At 35.9% G+C, this 18,589-nt stretch overlaps 1 protein-coding gene across 1 annotated transcript in view; it reads right to left on the bottom strand.

The window, feature by feature from the left end:
• Nucleotides 1-18,125, bottom strand: part of MIS18BP1 (MIS18 binding protein 1) — a 50,562-nt gene extending 32,437 nt beyond the window's left edge. The window contains exons 1-7 of the mRNA XM_063090132.1: nucleotides 17,594-18,125; nucleotides 13,029-13,133; nucleotides 12,156-12,640; nucleotides 7,166-7,239; nucleotides 5,338-5,468; nucleotides 2,926-3,013; nucleotides 1,640-1,797 (exon numbers count right to left, since the gene is read on the bottom strand). Of these exons, the coding sequence (XP_062946202.1) occupies nucleotides 1,640-1,797; nucleotides 2,926-3,013; nucleotides 5,338-5,468; nucleotides 7,166-7,239; nucleotides 12,156-12,640; nucleotides 13,029-13,133; nucleotides 17,594-18,125 (1,573 nt within the window). The remainder of the gene's footprint in view (nucleotides 1-1,639; nucleotides 1,798-2,925; nucleotides 3,014-5,337; nucleotides 5,469-7,165; nucleotides 7,240-12,155; nucleotides 12,641-13,028; nucleotides 13,134-17,593) is intronic.
• Between the last annotated feature and the right edge of the window lie 464 nt (nucleotides 18,126-18,589).

An 18,589-nucleotide genomic window follows, 5' to 3' on the forward strand; every position in this document is an offset into this window, starting at 1 on the left:
CTAAATATGCAAAACTACATTTTATGTAAATCATTACAACACACACAACAAAACAGATTTTAGTAACTTTTACTCATCTATTATTTAGAAAGGGCTGTAAGTTAATCTTCACACATTTTTTCAGGGGCGGGGTGGCAAGTGAGGCATATGAGTAACTTTTACTAATTTATATTATTTAGAAAGAGTTATAAGTTAATTTCATATCATTTTAAATTATCATGAGTTGGCGCCTTTACATAACCTTAGCTGTTTAATGTTAGACGTAGTTTTATTTTAGTTGTTTTCTCATGGAAAGCATAATAATGACAATAATAAAAACAATAATAGTATCAATCACCACCACTCAAAATAACTTAGGTGATATTAGGATACTCAGTGTCTAACAGTTTCATAAAACAAAAATTTAAAGAATCACACCAGAAAAATGATACATCCATAATATAGTAATATCTGCCCCTAAATTGAGCTTTCTTAGGGGAGGCATCATTTCTAAGTTCCTATCACTTAGCACACAGATGGAAAGTGCTTTAAAAATGTTTGAGTGATTTTCTTAAGAACACGACAGGCATTTTTAATAGTTTATCAAACTTTAGTCTTTTAAATTTGTATTCCACCCCACTTGCCACTTGTTTTCTGAAACACTTTACCAATAACATTCACAATTCAGCTCAAATTCCTAAAAAGTGCTGCTCTAAGTGAAGGGGGGGGGGGGGGGGCTTGAGATAAGATCTAAGACTAAAGAAGATTAACAATTGATTGAAAGTGAAATATACTTTCAGGTATATTTTATTTAGAAGTAAAAAAAGTTGATAGCAGGTGCTGAAGCCCCAGGACTCCAAAATATTTAAGATGGTCTAGCAACGACCATAAGCAATATGCCTAGTTTAAAGGAAATAGTATGATTTTTGATAGAATGAGAAAGGGTTGAGAAGGAACTAAAGCAATGGAAAGTGAATTTTTGCTAGCTCTAGGCAAGCACTCATCTACATATATGTTACTCCTTTCTCTGTACTAGAAAGGATATGCAAAATTTCAAGAGTAAGAGAAAGTTCAATGAGGGGTGGGGAGTGGTTGGAGTGATATACAGGACATTTATATCCAGTATATGGTGCAATGTTTTTGACAGAAGCCATCTTTAAATCTTTTCCAGGTTTTGTAAGTTTTATAAAGCTCTTAGTTACCATGTCAAGGTAAAATTGCCAGAAATGTATACATACAACAAACAGATTTTAGGAACTTTTACTCATCTATATTATTTAGAAAGGGTTGTAGTTAATGTTCATACATTTTTTCAGGGGCAGGGGTGGTCAGTGAGGCATGTGAGTAACTTTTACTAATTTAGCCTAAATACCTTGGGTCAAGGAAATTGAAAGAACAATCTTCTTTCATTGACACATTTATCTGTGTTCTTTGGTATTCTGATTAGTTAAAAGGTGATAGTATATTTAATGAAGTAAGTTGAATGCTGACCATGAACAGTTTGCATTGCAGTTACCTCTCCTTTAGCAGTAAAAAAGCAGGAATTGTAGGACAGTATTAGTCAAAGAACACAATACTATATATGTTATAAACAATAAATAATAAACAACGTAGAGCTTATATAAGAATTTACCACTATACCAGCAAAGACCAAACATACCCATGTCATCACAACCCAGGTCATAAGTGGTGTTGGCCCTTTGCGGAACATCTGTTTGGTTCTCTCTTGCATCATTCTTCACTGATTTTTGTATGTCAGGGACACATCTTGCAGTTTTCTGTTTTTGTCTGGCCTTTTCCCTGTTCTTTTCACCAGACCTAAAAACAATTATATTATTTTCTTCTAATATTGATATTCAAAAAACAAAACCCACAAATAAACAAATAAAACCCCCTCAGGTAAAGTTCCACCTCCCCAGCCCGCCCAGCAAAGAATACCTTTAATCTTACATTTTTAATCATTCATGGCTTCTATCCCCCTCCTCCACAAAGAACTCAAGTATAACGTCTTAAGTCAAAGGACTCAAATATAACCTAAGTGCTTCTTACTGCATGCTCCTATAATTCCTACTAATGCTGATATTGTAAGAAAACTAAAGGACAAATCCTACCAGTTGCCTGTTTTTGAAAATTAAGTTTACTGAAACAAAGCAATATGCATTCATTTACATACCATCTATGGGCTACTTTTCTGGTACAAAGGCAGTGTTTAATAGTAATTGCAATATAGGCAACAAACATGCCCACAAAAACACTTACCATCTGGCCCTTTATAGAAAAAATTGCCAGAACCTGTAATAAGCTATTACATTGCACTGTGATTAACTTTAAATTCTGTACCCACTATGAGCTCCTCAATGGCAAGAATTAATTAAATTCTTCTTTGTTTTCCCAATGCCAATCGAAGTGTCTGCTAAGTGGCTGACACTCAATAACTACTGAAAGAATAAATGAGAGAAAAAAGGACCAAGAACTTCAGACCAGTATTTCACAGCTACACGCCTCTTGAAGGGCAGGTGATCAAGGATGAGTCCCTAAAATGTCAAAAATTTTATTTTCCTTTTAGATTTACTCAATATGACAGAAATTTTAGTAAAAGGTTATTGCTTTTGAAACTCTAACAGAGCTTCGGCATTCAAAAAAAAAAAAAAACCAAATCACCCCCCCCCAAACTAAAACCACTTTATATATTGATTACCTGAGTCTGTACATTTGTAAAAGCTCATTACATTTAATACCTAAAATGGTTGCATTTTATTAAATGTTAAATGTTAACCTCAATGAGGTTGACTTTTAAAAACTTAAAACAGGGCTGGCTGGTTAGCTCAGTTGGTTAGAGCATGGTGTTTTATATACCAAGGTCAAGAGTTTGTATCCCTATACCAGCCAACTGCCAAAAACAAACAAACAGAATTAAAAAAAAAAAAAAAAATCGAAACATTTTACCTTAATTGTTCTAGAAAATTATCAATGTACACCTTCCAATTTTCTGGAAATCCAAACATAAATTTCCTTATGAGATAATTCGGATATCCTATTTAAAGATAAACAAAAAGTTACTTAAAAGCCTAGAATTTTAGAGATATCATCAGTTTATTAAATCATTCAAGAAATATGTACTTATTACTTACTATGTGCCAGGCACTATCATAGATACTGGATTCAGCAATTAACAAAGCAAATAAAAATCCCCGCCCTCATGGAACTTGTCTTCTCGTGGGAAAGAGAAAGCAAACCAGTAAATAGAATACCTTGTTTGCTAGATGGTTATGCAGGGAAGGTGGTTAGGGATACCAGCATGTTCATGTGGAAGTAGAGGTAGGCAGCAATTTGAAAAAGGATAGTCAGGGAAGTCTTCACTGTAATAAGGTGACTGAGCAAAATCCTGAAGGACATGAGAGACTGAGCCACGTGGCAACATGGGGTTGAAATACTGGGAGCAGACATAACAGAAAGTGAAAGTCTACAAGGCAAGAGTATACCTGGTCTGTTTGTGGAACAATAAGGAGGAGATCAGTGTAGTTGAAGTGGCATGAGATGGGTTAGTAATAGGAGGCTACTCAGATGGGTAATAGAGGCAGTGGGTGAGCATGGGAGATTATAATATAAGGCCCTGGGATCTTTTATGGATCTGACCATTCACTTTGGGCAAGATGGGAAACTACAGAAAGGTTCTGAGCAGAGGAGCTACAGGATTTGACTTAATGTTAATAGGACCACAGTAGCTGTTATTTCGAGAAGAGTTTCTGGAAATGCCAAAGGGAGAAAGAACGACACCAGTTAGGAAGGTACTGTAACAATCCAAACAAAAGATGAGGAAGGACTGGATCACAGTGGTACAGCAGAAGCCTGGGTTCTGGATATATTTTGGAGATAATGCCAATAAGATGCACTGACACACTAGATTTGGGTACGAGAGAAAGTGAGGATTTAAGAATGCCTTCAAGGACTTTGGCTAGCCACTGGAAACAAGGAAAAATGAGGAAGGCTAAGCAGATTTAATGGAGAAGATCAGGTTTTAAGACATAACTAAGTTTGAGATGCCTATAGACATCCTAGTGGAGATGTCAAATTGACAGATGGAAAATGAGTTAGGTACTTTGAGGGAGAAGTCTTAGTTGAGATGTAATTTGGTATAGGGCACCATACAGATGATATTTAAAGCCTAAAAGGAATCAGCACAGCACTGAGTGTAGAAAGAGCCCCAAGCTATACTGCCTTATTTAGAGGCAAAGGAGAGAAATATGCAAAGAAACTAAGAAGAAACAGCAGTGAGGCAGAACAAAAATTGGAATATGGTATTCCCAAAGCTAAATAAAAATAATCTGGATTTAGGAGGCCATTGGTGACTTTCATGGACTGTTTTGGTGAAGAACTGGGGGTTAAGGCATTATTAAAGAGTGTTCAAGAAAAAATGTAAGAGAATTCGAGAGAAATTATAGCAAGTATAGACAAATCTTCTGAGTTGGTTTGCTGTAAGTTAGAGCAATAGTGGCTAAAAGAAGTGTGGTTAAAAGATGATGTTTTTGTAAACAGGAGAAGGGAGAATTACTGCAGTGATTTCCTTGAATAAAAGAGAGAAAATGGGAGCTAGGGTACAAATGAAGAGGTTAGTTAGTCCATAAGAAAAGCAGGTATGGATGCAAGCATCTGAGTAGATGTGGTAGAGAAATTCTTGTCTGACTGTTCTTATTGCTCAGGTACTCATCTCTCTCCGCCACCCTCCTGCCTAAGAAAGGGTGGGGAGGACGTATTGGAGAGTTCCAAAAATACAAAATAGTCTCAGGGAGGAGGGGAGAGTGAATGGATTAGGGAAATACGGTAGGATGCCAAGCAGCACCAGGGGAACACTAAGGACTATAACATGTCGCTGGTAATCATAAATTTAAAGTAGACTACTTGAGTGTGTTTTTCTCCAGCTATATTCAGTTGTGTGCAAAGCACAGGTAGAAAATTAGATCATACCAGGACTGGGATTGTGCCAGGTAGGTGCAACAAAGAGAGAAACCAGGGAGTTAAATTTTATTCTTATAAATTAATTTCTTATAAATAAGGAGTATTTCACTTAATTTTTTTTTTTTTAATCACGGAACTTATCTAAATTGTCAATAAGAATGATTAAATCAGAGAAAAACAATGCTTACACAAGTTTTACATAATGTGATCAGTTCCGTGCTAATTTTTAGTTTTGATTTATTCATAATTTTAAAATACTTAGTTAAAAGTAAAAAAAGTATATTACTGTTAGAAACATGGTTAATTGGTTAACTTATTAAAAAATTTATCACATTCTGTTTGCTGGCCAGGTGTGGGGAGGGGGAGGATAAAAAAAAATTATCAATGATGATAGTTACTTACCTTCTTCTTTCATGGAAATCTGGTCTATCATTCCTTTTAATATATAAATGTTGCCTGATAAAGTCCTAAGTTGGTTGTGCTTAATCCGTTCTATAATTACATTACTGTGCCAATATATGTTAGTGATGTCTCTAGAAGAAAAAACAGCTTAGTTAAGGCCAAAATATTCACATTTTACCAGAAGTCACAATGTACATATGTAAGTATACAAATTTATAATGGAATATAGTAGTTTTGTACTATAACTACAGCAACACTAACAATATTATTAACCTAATTACAAAACATTTGAAGGCCAAACAATGCAGCAGAACTCAACTGCTTGGTTAGTGTGATCCTTAGCGTATGTGTCTAGAAACTGTACCATGGCCAAACCACGCCTCTACTATAAAATACATCATTAGCAAGGAAGCAGAAGCCTTCTCTAAATATGTGGTGCTGGCAGTACTTGCAACTACACTTAACTGATGCTAAGATTCCAAAGAACAATCTCTCTGTCCCTCTTCTTCAGGGTCTATACTGTTAGCTTTTGTGCAGAAATACAGATTGGATCTATCTAATCTTGTGTCTCTTTACCCTCACTATACAGCCAAATGTTTTTACCTTTCATTTTGGAAAGTACCAAAAAGAGATTCCAGTTGGGAAAAAACAAATTACAGTATCAAATCACTGACATATAAATCTACTCTTCATATTTCTTTAAATGAAGCTAAGAATAAAATATAAAATAGAAAGAACAAAGTATGAAGACGTATTAGATAAATGACGAACATTCCCCCATTCATTAGATAACTGATAAGAATAAACAAACTGCAAGAACAGTAAAGAAGTTCCTTTAATTTAGTTAAATAGGATTAAACTCATATATTACACCTTAGTACAATATTACTTCTCTTCCATTCTTTTTTGCTTTATTTAACAAATATTTAAATAACATCAAAAAGCACTACTCTCTAGTGTTACAAATATTAACTTACATAATCCTTAAAACAACTCAAAAGGTAGGTAATATTATTATCCTCATTGTACAGATGAAGAAACTGAGACTGAAGGAGGATAAGTAACCTGCTAGAGTAACACAGGGAGTTAAGTGGCAACAATGGGATTCCTAGAAAGGCAATCTACACTGCGTCTTGGATATAAAGGAAATGGGCACAAGGCAGGCAGATATAGAGTGAACAACACATTTTAGATACTCAACTTAAAAAATTCCATATAAATACCTTAAACAGTGACATATCTTATATTGTTTTATTACAACTTTTTTATACCACTAAGAAACTGGTTTTGAAGACTAGAAAATGGTGCTAATAGCATAGCAGAATTAGGCAAAGCCCACTTACTTGATGATGCTTTCACTTAAGGGAGAACCAGAAATTGCCAATGATTACTTAATATGTAGCTGTATGGCAAAGTTTTAAATAATTTTGTTTCCTTTCCTAGATCAGTAATTTATATCTGGTTGTCCCAATTTAGATGTGAGAATCTGGACTGAAATGCATGTAGTAAATATTAACTGATCATAAGTAATTAAGCAGATAATACCAGTCCACTGAGTAGCACCTCAGAAAAAAAAAAAAGTACTGTACAAATTTGAGCTATGGTTATTTAAAAAACAACTTGAGTTATTTTTAAACAAGGAAAAAAGCTAGAAACACCAACATAGCTAGGACCTGTGTAGTCATTTTATATTTTTGCCTTCAGTTCATAATCTTTTTGGAAACTGTTTTGTAGGAAGATGCCATTTGTCATGCATCACTTTTTAAGTTCTTACACACAAATCACTTTCTTAAGTTTTACTGAAAGAATATTGAAATGTTATACTTACATCAGTTTTCCTTCTACACATATAGCAGTATTATCATTGATGATTTTAATCATCCATTCCTGTAGCTGGATTACCTAATCAAGCATAAAACAAAGAACATATTGCTTGTGTTACTTATAGCATAAGCATTACAAAATTAGCTTACATTAAAAGAAAAAAACTCATCTAAGTAATCCAAAGGATTCCTCAATGCCATCTATATGAGAATCACATTCTATTTTCAGTAACAACAGGTAAAACTCTTGTATATAATGAAACAGAAAAGATGAAGTGAGAGACTGAACTGAGGTTGTACTGCATAGTTTGTTCTACAATCTAGCAGGAATTATACTTCAAATATTCTTATATCAAATATCTCAAGCACTGGGGGGAAAAGAAAATCACATAAAATCCCAAGGTATACATTAAAACACCAAGTCCTGCAAAGACCCAATAAGTTGGAGGAAAAAAAAAAGTCAGCTGTGTTGTGTACCATCACTTTTGCCCTAAAAATTAGAGCATTTTTTTTTATAAAGCTGATTTAGAGTTGCATTTCAATGGTCTATAAACCATAGAAGTGATTGCTGATAATCTACATTTAACAGAATTCTATAACAAACCAAACATCTGAATAGCTCACAGAATTCTTTATTTTAGTACAAGTAAAATCCCATTAATGGAAAAATTTCTATGAATATCTGTGCAAAGAAATTGTTTATATTTCATAACAATTTAACATTGAACTATTTCTGATGAGCAATAAAACCAAAATTCATAGAATTACTAATTTGAGTGGCTATTTACTTTGTATATAAAACTATACATAAAGACAAATTATTGAGTGGTAGTTTTATACCAAGTCAGGAAAAGATGCCAAAATGAGAGGGTGGTCTTTGTTACTGCACTTCTCAATTATGTTCACCTAAAAAATTACAAGTAGGACTTGGAAAGGGGACAGTAAGCAACACTCCATTTTTTTCCTATTCCCACATTTGGAACTACTTGAGATATAGCAAAACATGAGTCAAATGGAGATAATATTAAAATGAAAGCTAACACTAGTGTTAGCAGTGTTCCAGGAATCTTAGATGTACTGACTTATGTTACTCTCTTAACACTAGGAAGCAGGTATTATCATCTTTACAGATTAAAAAAACTGTAAAGTTGGGCTGGCTGGTTAGTTTGGTTAGAGCACAGTGTTGTGTGCAAGGTCATGGGGGTAAGATTCCCATACCAGCCAATCTGCCAAAAAAACAAACAAAAAACCTATAAAGCCTAGCTAAATAACTTGCCCACATCACACACAGCTAGTTAGTAACACAGATGGGTTACAAATCTGGGAATTCTGGCTCTAGAATCCTATACCACACTGCTTATATACATTACCAAAATATTCATTCATTATTCATTCAACAAATATTTGTTGCATTCTACTGTTTTAGGCAGTGGGTATTCACTGAGAAACAAAACAGTTGTCTTCTTAGAGCAAATTTTCTTGTGTGTGTGTATTGAGGGGTGGGTCGCGGAGGCAAGCTGGATGGTGGTATACAGACAAATAAATATTAAAATGTCAGGTGATGATAATTACTATAAAAAAAAAAGTATAAGGTATTAGAAAACTAGGTTTTTTTTTTTTTTTTTTTTTTCCAGATAGAAGAGTCAGGGAAGATCTTTGAACAGACAATTGAATAAACTGAGGAATGAGCCACATGGATATCTGCAAGAAGATTCTTCCAAGCAGAGAGAACAAGTACAAAGGCCCTAAACAGGTAGTATGAAAAGCACAGTAGCCTGAAAAGGAGCAAGCAAGAGGAAATAAGAGGTGAAGTTGGAGATCTCCAGAATTACAGAGCCCTGTAAATCAGGGTAAAAGCTTAGTGTTTTCTCCCAAAATAGGAAGTTACTAGAGGATTTTGAAGAGGGGAGTGTCATGACTTAATATTATAAGGGGTTGCTGGGTAAAGATTAGATTACATGAAGATTCTGGCTTTTGTCTGGAAAAGGGACTGAAGGGGAAGGAGGCAACAGTGGGAGCAGGGAGACCATTAGGCTATTGCAGTAATCCCTAGACCACAAGACACTGGTTGGGCAGTGAGAAGTGACCAGATTCATGACAGAGCCAAAAGGATTTCTTCACAGTTTAGATGTGGAGTATGAAAGAAAAACCAAGAGTCCAAGGCAACTCTAAAATTTTTGCCTAAGTACTTGCGGGAATGGTATTACTAGTATTAATATAAGATAATGGAGAAGAAGGATTATGGTGAAAAAACCAAAAATTTAGTTTTGAATGTGTTAAATTTGAGATGCCTATTAAATATCGATAGAGAAGTCATATAGATAACTGCATGAGTTTGGCATTTAGGAGAATGTTCTGGGTTGGAGATACATATTTGGGAGCTATCAACACATTGAAAGAATTTAAAGCTATGGCACTGGATAATATAGTCCAGAGAGTGTGTGTAGCTACAGAAACACTTCTATTAGGGACTGATATTAGGGAATTCCAATTTATGGGACTGATTCTGGGGACAGGAAGAGGAAGCAGCAAAGGGGACTGAGAAAGGAGGGCCAGTGATGTAAAAGAAAATTAGGAGTTATCCTGGAATCCAAAAGTAAAATCAATACTATGTTTTGAAAAAGACATTTTGATTCATTGTGTTAAACGCTCATGAGCAACTGAGAATACGGAGTAAGAAATAAGAATCAATCACTGGATTTGGTGATATGGAGATGACTTAACTTGGGAAACAAAAAAATGGAGTGGTGGCTGGAGTGGGAAAGGGGATAATGGAAAGGTGGGCTTCCGTTTTCATTTTTTAAAAAAATAGAGGCCATACTTCAGCATGTTTATATGCTACTGGGAATGATCCAGAAGAGAGGAAAAAATTGAGGGGATAATTGCAAGGGCAATGTCCTTTAAAGTGGTAAGAGGAAATGAATGGGCCCTGAAAAGGAGCATGAATTGTTCACTCATTTTAACAGGAGGGAAAGCAAAGTATGTGGACACAGCAGCAGGTAGATTGGTAGATTTGGTGATGGGATTATGAGGTTCTCAATGAACTGAGCATAAAGAGGAAGATTTGGAGTTTTAGGAGAGAAAAAGTATGGCACAGTCCTCTAGGAAAGCCAGAGAGAGGACTGACAAGTGAAATGTACCAGGACTAATGCAACACTGACAGCCCACTTAAGGTTGGTAGTCAAATTTAAAATGAGACCAGTCAGCATGGTTGTGTCTTCCTCCAACCATCTTTAGCTTGCACGTACAGGTATGCAGCAAAAGAGCTAAATTTAACAAGATAGGATTTTGCCAGTGGAGGACAGAGGAAAAAAAAAAGGCAGTTGAGTGTTATAACCTGTAACAATTATGATGATGGACCATGGAATCTATGTGGGATAAAGTAGGAAATGAGGACATGAGAGTCGATGGACTGAAGACTATCTTAGTGGGGTTAGAGTACTGATGGTGAGGGGTGAGGGAAGAGTACTAGACAGAAAATGATCTGGATGGAAGGAGAGGAGTCGGTAGTGAGAGTGGGATGCTTGAAAGTGAGAATTTGGTGCATGTACTGGTAAGGACAAGGTATGGGTATGGCTAGGGTAGAAAAAGGTAGGAGGTCAATGAAGATCAAGAAATCGAAGAGGCTGGATGGATCATGTAATGAATACTGATGTCACCAGAGACGATGACAGAAATAGTAGTAGAGGAAAACCTAACAGGCGTCAAACACTTCAACAGGAATGCAAGGTAATGACAAGGAGGTTGTATTATAGGTGAATGCAAGAGGGGACAGGTAGTGGTAAAGTCTTATGCATGTGCTTCAAAGAAATTTTAGAAAGAAGGAAAAACAGCCTAAAGTAGCAATGAGGTAGAGCAAGAGAGACATACCTTATATCTCTAGGTCCAACAGAATGTGGGATATGGGAGAAAAAAGAGCCACCATTTGAAAGGGTTATTTGTAGAAGCCATATTTTAGTTAAAGCAAGGTTAAGAAAAGCCACAGAAGATTGAGAGTATAACATTTTGCTGATAACATACCTCAAGTTCAAGAGGGCACAATGTAATTGTTTGAATGATGAGTGAGAGGGATGAGTGAGAAATAGGGTCAGAATCAGGGGATGTACAGAACTATACAGACATGAGAATCCTGGGAGGCTTGGACTTCTTGTGGTAACTGAGATAAAGAGCACTATAGAGATGATGGAATTAGTTTTGTGCGGTCTCTTAGAACAGTTGTCTTCAAACTTTTTTGCTCAACCCATCTCACACGTTTTTAAGTCAGCATCTAAAACTTTCCATCAGAAGTTAAAATATTTGCAAATAATGCAATTTCTACTGAATACATTAAGTTATAAAACTGTAACTGTCACATTATTCTTGAAAATTTAGAGAGACTTTAAATACCATTTTAATTTGATACCCACCATCATCCATTAAAAAATTAATGGGCAAACTTTTAATAGTTGGAAATTTTACACTGTATCTTTCTCCTTGAACTTTTATTTCCATTCTACTTCCTTCCTAAATCATAATTTATCCTAATGTAACATAGTTTGATGCTCTAATGTATTTTATTGACCATCCTATATTACACTGGGAAAAATCTCAAAACTTCAGATGCTATAATTCTTTCCTATTTCAATTGCTCTGTTAATAGTATCCAAAGAATACAAAAAAATAAATAAATAAAATAAAAAAGATCAAGAGCAGGAATGAATTCGATATTCATTCCAAAAAGGAATAAGTAAATTGTTGAATGCTATACAACTAGTAACACAGCAAGATAAAACTTAACACCCAGGTCTTCTTACTTTCAGCCCACTTCTCTTTTCACTAGGCTACACTGTTGCTATAGTAAATAATAATAAAACATAAAAATGAAACTTTTTTTTCCCCTAGCTGGCCAGTAAAGGGATAAACTATCTTTAATAATGAGGAGAGCATAGGAGCTCAAGTTCTTGAAGAATGGGGGTAAAAAGGAGAAATAAATATCTGCCTCAAAAGTTTTCCTACCTTATTTTTTCTAACTTCATTTGTAATACTTTGAAATACACTAGGAGGAGAAATCTTTGAAACATTTCTTTTTGACCTCCGAGGTATTGTTAAATGAAGTCGTGGAGTTGCAAGTATAATTTTACATGTATCTTTCATGGAACCTGGAAGGACAGTCTCTCTGGGCAAAGTTTTTTCATCTCCTTCCTTAACTTCCTGTTGTGAAGTCCCTTCTGTTGTCATCTCACTACCAGCAAACACTAATTGAGTGTCACTTTTAATAGGAACACAATTAATACTGAGACTCTCAACATTAGTATTTTGGGATTTTTCATAAGAAGAATCAATGCCTTCTAAAATGAACGTGTCCTTTTTGGACTTAGTGGTTTCAACTATATACTCCTTGGAGTGAAGAACTTCTTTAGCCAATTGTGCTCTAGTTAATGCCTTGTTTGAGACTCCTGCAGCCGAAAAGTTTTCTTGTTCTTGGTTCAGGATAGGGAGTTCTACAAAAAAATAGATAACAAAATTTATAGAAGGATCATAAGAACTTAAAAGAGAAATAAAAGTCAATTTAAAACAGGTCGGTCGAGTAGTTCAGTTGGTTAGAGTGTTATTTTATAATACCAAGATCAAGGGTTCGGATCCCTATACCGGCCAGCCACCAAAAAACCACCCAAAAAAACAAAAGAAAAGACCGTTTATATTAAAAAGAAGTCCTCAGGTTAAGAATGCTCTACCCTCCTGTCCAGTCTTTCTCGGAGGGCCTCTGGTTTTTACAATTTAAGCTTCTGACAACAGTCGATGCTTTTGTTCACCAAGGGAAAATAATTCCCTAGCACATCTAAAAACACACTCAAGTAACAAACTAAAAAACAAAACAAAAAAGTTTACCGTAAGTTAAATTGTGTAGTGGTGCTTTCTTTTCTTGCTGGTGTCGAATCTTTTGTTTGACTGGAAGGAAAATATTATCTGATGATTCTACAGGAACTTCTTGCACTGAGGTTGAGATTTTGTTTTAAAGAAAGAAGTTGAATTGCATTAGTCACTGAGAAGAAAAAAAATGACTTTTTAAATTCTTGAAATAAAGACCCTGTGGTTCAGTAATGATCAGAACAGTATAGTATACTTTTGCAATATATGACAGTTACATAAACTTTCCCCCTCATTATCTTCTCATGCCTTCACCCCATTCTCTATACCATCATGCTGAGGAAGAATTTTGAAAAAATCTTTTCCAAGATACAACTTGCCAGCTCTAGACAAAAGTATACTACTAGACCGAGAAGCCTGCGGATTTGGAATAAAATTCTGGTGCTGCCACAAACTGGACATGTATATGTTTAACATTACATCACAGTCTTGAAAATTCTTATTCTGCTTCTGGTTGCTATAAATTTCTAAAACATGAAAGAACAGTTAAAAGTTGTAACTTATTCTTTAAAAATGAAAATGTTGAGACACAATAGCAGACTCAACCATAATGTATATCCCTTTGATATCTCTTTAGTAAGCCTTCAAGGTACAAAAGTAGTAGATGTATCAACTAGACAGACAAGACTGATAGTACAGCTTATATTTTATTCTGCTTTACATCCTAGATCTTTAAAGTTTAACATTTCTTGAATATAGAAATGAGTTTCTTTCACACAAAAAGGGGAATACTTAAAATTTGTGCAAGAGAAGGAAAAACAATTGTTTAATTTCAAATATTATACTAAAAAAAGGCAATAATTATGCTTTAATAAGTATGCCACTTGGCCTTAGAAATCTTAATATAAAGATTTCATTATAATGATGTGTCATAAAAATAAGTGATAACCTTCTATTTCTTTAACTCATTCTACTGGAAATGGCAGGGCAATGCAGTAAGGACAAGCAGGTAATTCAATCAAATATAACATGCTGTAGAAACTGGGTCCCTTATTTGGGAGTCCAAGGTCCATGCAGACTCTCCAAAAGGTCTCTAAAATTACATATAAAATTTGTATTTATATTTTTGTGTGCATTTTCTGGGGAAAGAATCATCAGAGTCCTAAAGCACTCAGGTAGTTCCTCCTCTCTCAAATTCTACCTTACATATAAACGTGCTTCAAAGTGCATTATTTCATTTGCTTCTCCCTTTTCTCGCAAGCTGTAGGAGAAATATTTTATTTTATGCACTCCCCCACTTCCGCCCCAAACTCCCTTAGAAAACTCTGCTTTCTTTGTCAGAATATGTCACTGTCTTTGAAATGCAAAATATGCCCACAATCTACCTTGCAGTAGTTAAGAGTACCGGCTTTCTAATAGGTATCTAATAGATCTGCAACATAACCAGTGCCATTTTAGACAAGCCCAAGTACAAAATGGTGCTGTCCACCTCCTCCCCTCCCCCCGTTCTCTTTTAGAAGAAGCCTCACGGTTTCAGAGAAAATGAAACTTTCGGTGTTTGCACACACGCAGAACTCTCCATTCCCATGACCTAACTCAATCCCCACCCCATAATTATATCACCCAGCTCTTAGTGCCAACATACCAATATAAGCTCCTACCACCCTATATTAGCTGCTGTCCCCCATTTTCAGGGCACCCCAGGCTGTCCTCCATTTTGAGTACAGTCTGGCAGATTTCTTTCTTTAATAAGCTTGAATGGTACCCGGCATCTTGGGTCACTTTCTTCCAGTATCTGTATTCAATTCTCAGCCTGTCACTTATTTATTACCTGTGAGACATACAGCAGACTTATTTTCTTTATAAGCTCAATTTATATGCCATTAAACGAGCATCTACCCATAGCATTTGCTGAAAGGATTAAATGAGATAACACATGTAAAATATCTTTCATTATCAATTACTGAAATTCATCAAAATCTCCATTTCAAGTTTCCCAATTTTTGACCACTTTCTCTTTTCAGCTCATTGTCAAACCCACTGTCTCAAAAAGGCCTACACTTTATATTCCCTCATCTCCTTCAGATCCTCTTTTCCTTCAATAGCCAACTTAAATTTCATGGTAACCCACTTGCACATACCCTCAACTCCTTTGTCTTTCTGTCACTTCATTCTATTTGGCAAAATTACAACCTAGATAAAATCCAACTCCCTGTCTATTTCCCACCAGCAACTATGCTGCTGAACAAGGCTAGAGGAAAACTTAACCATATTTGCTGGTCTCACTTTAAATTCGTGCCCACAAGTCTCATGTAGCTCTTTAATGTTACTCAAATTTGGGCCTAGTCTATTTACTATTCCCCTCTCCTATGCTATTCAAAACTCCACCTCCTCAAACTTCAACACTTGCTTCCCATAATCACTCTCAGCTGATGAACTTACTTATTTTAGATTACTTGTGAATTCATACAATAACAACCTACCAGCATCTGTGTCTATATACACCATCTTCTTTCTTGTTAATGACTGATCTGTGTTCCTAGTTAAGGCCAACCCTCTACTTAAGCATTAGATTCTATTCCCTCTCAACTACTCAAGGCAGCACACTAGCAACCAGTTTTTTCCATCCTACTGGATTATTCTCAACAGCATACAAAAATAGTTATTTTCCCAGTTATTAAAAACAACAATAAAGCCTTTAACCACACTTTCCATTATTTCTTTGATCCTCTCAAAAGAACTGTCTATGACCACCATTGCCAATTTATTTCATCACATTCTCTTGAACCCTCTCAAATCATGTCTTTGATCCTATCACTCCACCAAAACTGCCCTCAAAGCCACCAGTGACCTCCACATTGCTAAATCCAATGTCAAATCTCAGCTTACTTGACTGATTAGCAGCATTAGACACAGCTGATGACTCCCTCCTCCTTAAAGCACTTTGCTGTCTTGGCTTCCACAGTATCACACTCCTGGTTTTTCCTTCTTCCTCATCATCTTCTTAGTGGGCCTTCTACTGAGAGGCTTTTCTACTCTTTATTCTAACTTCTAAATTGAAGTGCCCCAGGGATAAGCCCTTGAACACTGCCTCTTTCTACACTTACTCCTTGAAGAGCTCGCCTAACCTCATAGCTTTAAATACCATTCAGATGCTAATAATTCCCAAATGTACTTCTTTCACCTGGATCACTTCCCTAAATTCCAACTGATTTTTTCCAACAGCCTTAAGTGACATCTTCACTTAGATTTTTAATAGACACGTCAAAATTAAAATGACAAAAAACTGAATGAGCCCCACCATTCCTCCTTCCGTCTGCCCCACTTCCAGTTGCTCAGACCAAAACCAAAAAGCAAAAACAAAATTACACCCTGGAGTTCTTTATATTTCTTTTTCTTTTACATTACACACCCAATCTATGAGCAAATCCTATTGGTTCTGCCTTTAAAATATATTCAGGATCCAACCACTGTTTATCTTCATTACTACCACCTGGACCAAGCCTGGACTACCTCAAATCCACAGCCAGGGTACTATTTTCAAACTTTGTCATCCTTCTGCTCAACACCCTTCAATGACTCCTTATTTTGCTCAGAGTAAAGGCCCAAACTCTTACATTTACCTATAAGATCCTACATTATCTGACCCACTCTTATTTACTCCCTCCTCCTCAGCTCTATCAACTCACTCCATGACACATTAACCTCAGAGCTAGTCCTTGAATTTTTTAGGCACGCTCCTATTTCAGAGTATTTGTGAGGCAGGAAGCTAGAGACAAGAGTGGGAGAAGGAAAAACTGGTTATTTGCAAATGCGACAAATTGGTTGCCTGAACAGACATGCACATGCGCAGAAGCAAAGACAAAGACAATTCCAGGCAGGGAACCTCCCCCACCCCCAGCCCCACCTTGGGCGCCATTCCGTTACACCAGTGAGTTCCCACCAGCTAAGGCGCCAATCTCTTTAACCAATACAACAGAAACTGCATTCAGGGCTCAACCAATGACCAAATGTCACGAATCCAACTAAGGACTTAAAACCTCAGGAATGTAACCGTCAGGCCTCTTGAGCACTTTTCTCTCTTGCTCGAGCCCACTCCATCCTCTCCGGAGTGTACTCTTCTCTCTTCCTTTGCTAGATAAAACTGACTTTACCTTTGATTCCTAGTGTGTCTCGTCCAATTCTTTGTCTGAGACACCAAGAACCCGGACCTAGCCAGCGGGACCTGGAATTATCCTGCAATATCGATACCTGTATCTACCATCTCCTTCAGTTTTGAGGGCTAAAATGCCATCTTCTCATTGAAGCTTACTCTAACCACCCACTGACATTTACAACCCCCTCCAACTTTCCCCAATCTTACTGTGCTTTTTCTTTTTTTCTATCTGCTTTTCTTTCTCTACTGTATCATAAAAATTACTTTTTTAATATATTAATTATTTCTCCGCACTATCTGAATGTGAGCTATAGGAGAGCAGAGATTTTTATCCATTTTCATCACCGCTTCATCCAGAACATCTAAAACAGCATCCAACACATTAAACACTCAAGACATTATAGCTTTTTAGCCAACACATAAAACTAACCTCTTAGTGAATTGTTATCTGATTGGAATGACTTGTTTTCCTTTTCTTCACAAAGGTAGGTATGCTGTATTCTCTTCTCAGCTCTATTAGGAGTGAAGATTTTACTTTCACTTGGTGGTGGTTCCAACAAACTACTGTTTCTGGCTGCCAGCTTTTGCTCCTCACGCAGCACTTTTTCTTTCATTCCTTGAAATATTTTTCCTCGTGATTCACAGTTTGCTTTATTTTTTAATCCATCCTTGTTGGGCTTTATAGCACTGATATCAAGAAAACTGTTAGAAATGGTAGCCTCTGCAAACACAGTAGATTGAAATATACGTTTACTGTTCAAAGTTGTCATTTCTAGGAACTGATTATGGTCATTCAATTTTAAAAAGGAGTTCTTATATTTCACCAAATCCTTTACAGGAGTAAGTGTGCCTGAAGGAATGCTGTCAAGAAAGATTGCATCCATGGGCATATTTCTTCTCCTTTGAGAAGATGTCTCTGGAGACAAGTGAATTCTTAGATGTTTCAAAGGTGTTGTATCCATCTTGACAAGACAGTAGCAACAAAGTTCCTCTACCAGAAAATTCACTTAAGCACAATTTTCAGCATAGAACTTCAGCAGGCCCAGGGAAACCTGTAGTTCAATGTGAAATCAGCAATTATTCTTTGGTGCAGAAAGAATTTCCATAACAACATTTATATTAATTAAAAGATTTAATTGGTTCATGACAACACAGACTAAGATTTTATTTTTTGTTAAAGTCTCGTTTTTATTATTATTTTTCAGTAGATGAGCAGTTTGGTCTTCAAATTTACTTCTCTACAAAAAAGTAGCACTCACAAAATAAATCTAATAGCTCTACACTGAATTTTGAATATGTTTTTGAAATTCCTGTAAACTTCAAGTCTCAGGGGTTCCAATCTAATATCTGCATCAAAAAGAATTAAATGACATCTGCATATGCCACTATATTAGGTTACAAAAGATTAATATTTCATAAATATTAT

The sequence above is a fragment of the Cynocephalus volans genome, chromosome 3 (assembly GCF_027409185.1).
Source record: "Cynocephalus volans isolate mCynVol1 chromosome 3, mCynVol1.pri, whole genome shotgun sequence".
NCBI lineage: Eukaryota > Metazoa > Chordata > Mammalia > Dermoptera > Cynocephalidae > Cynocephalus > Cynocephalus volans.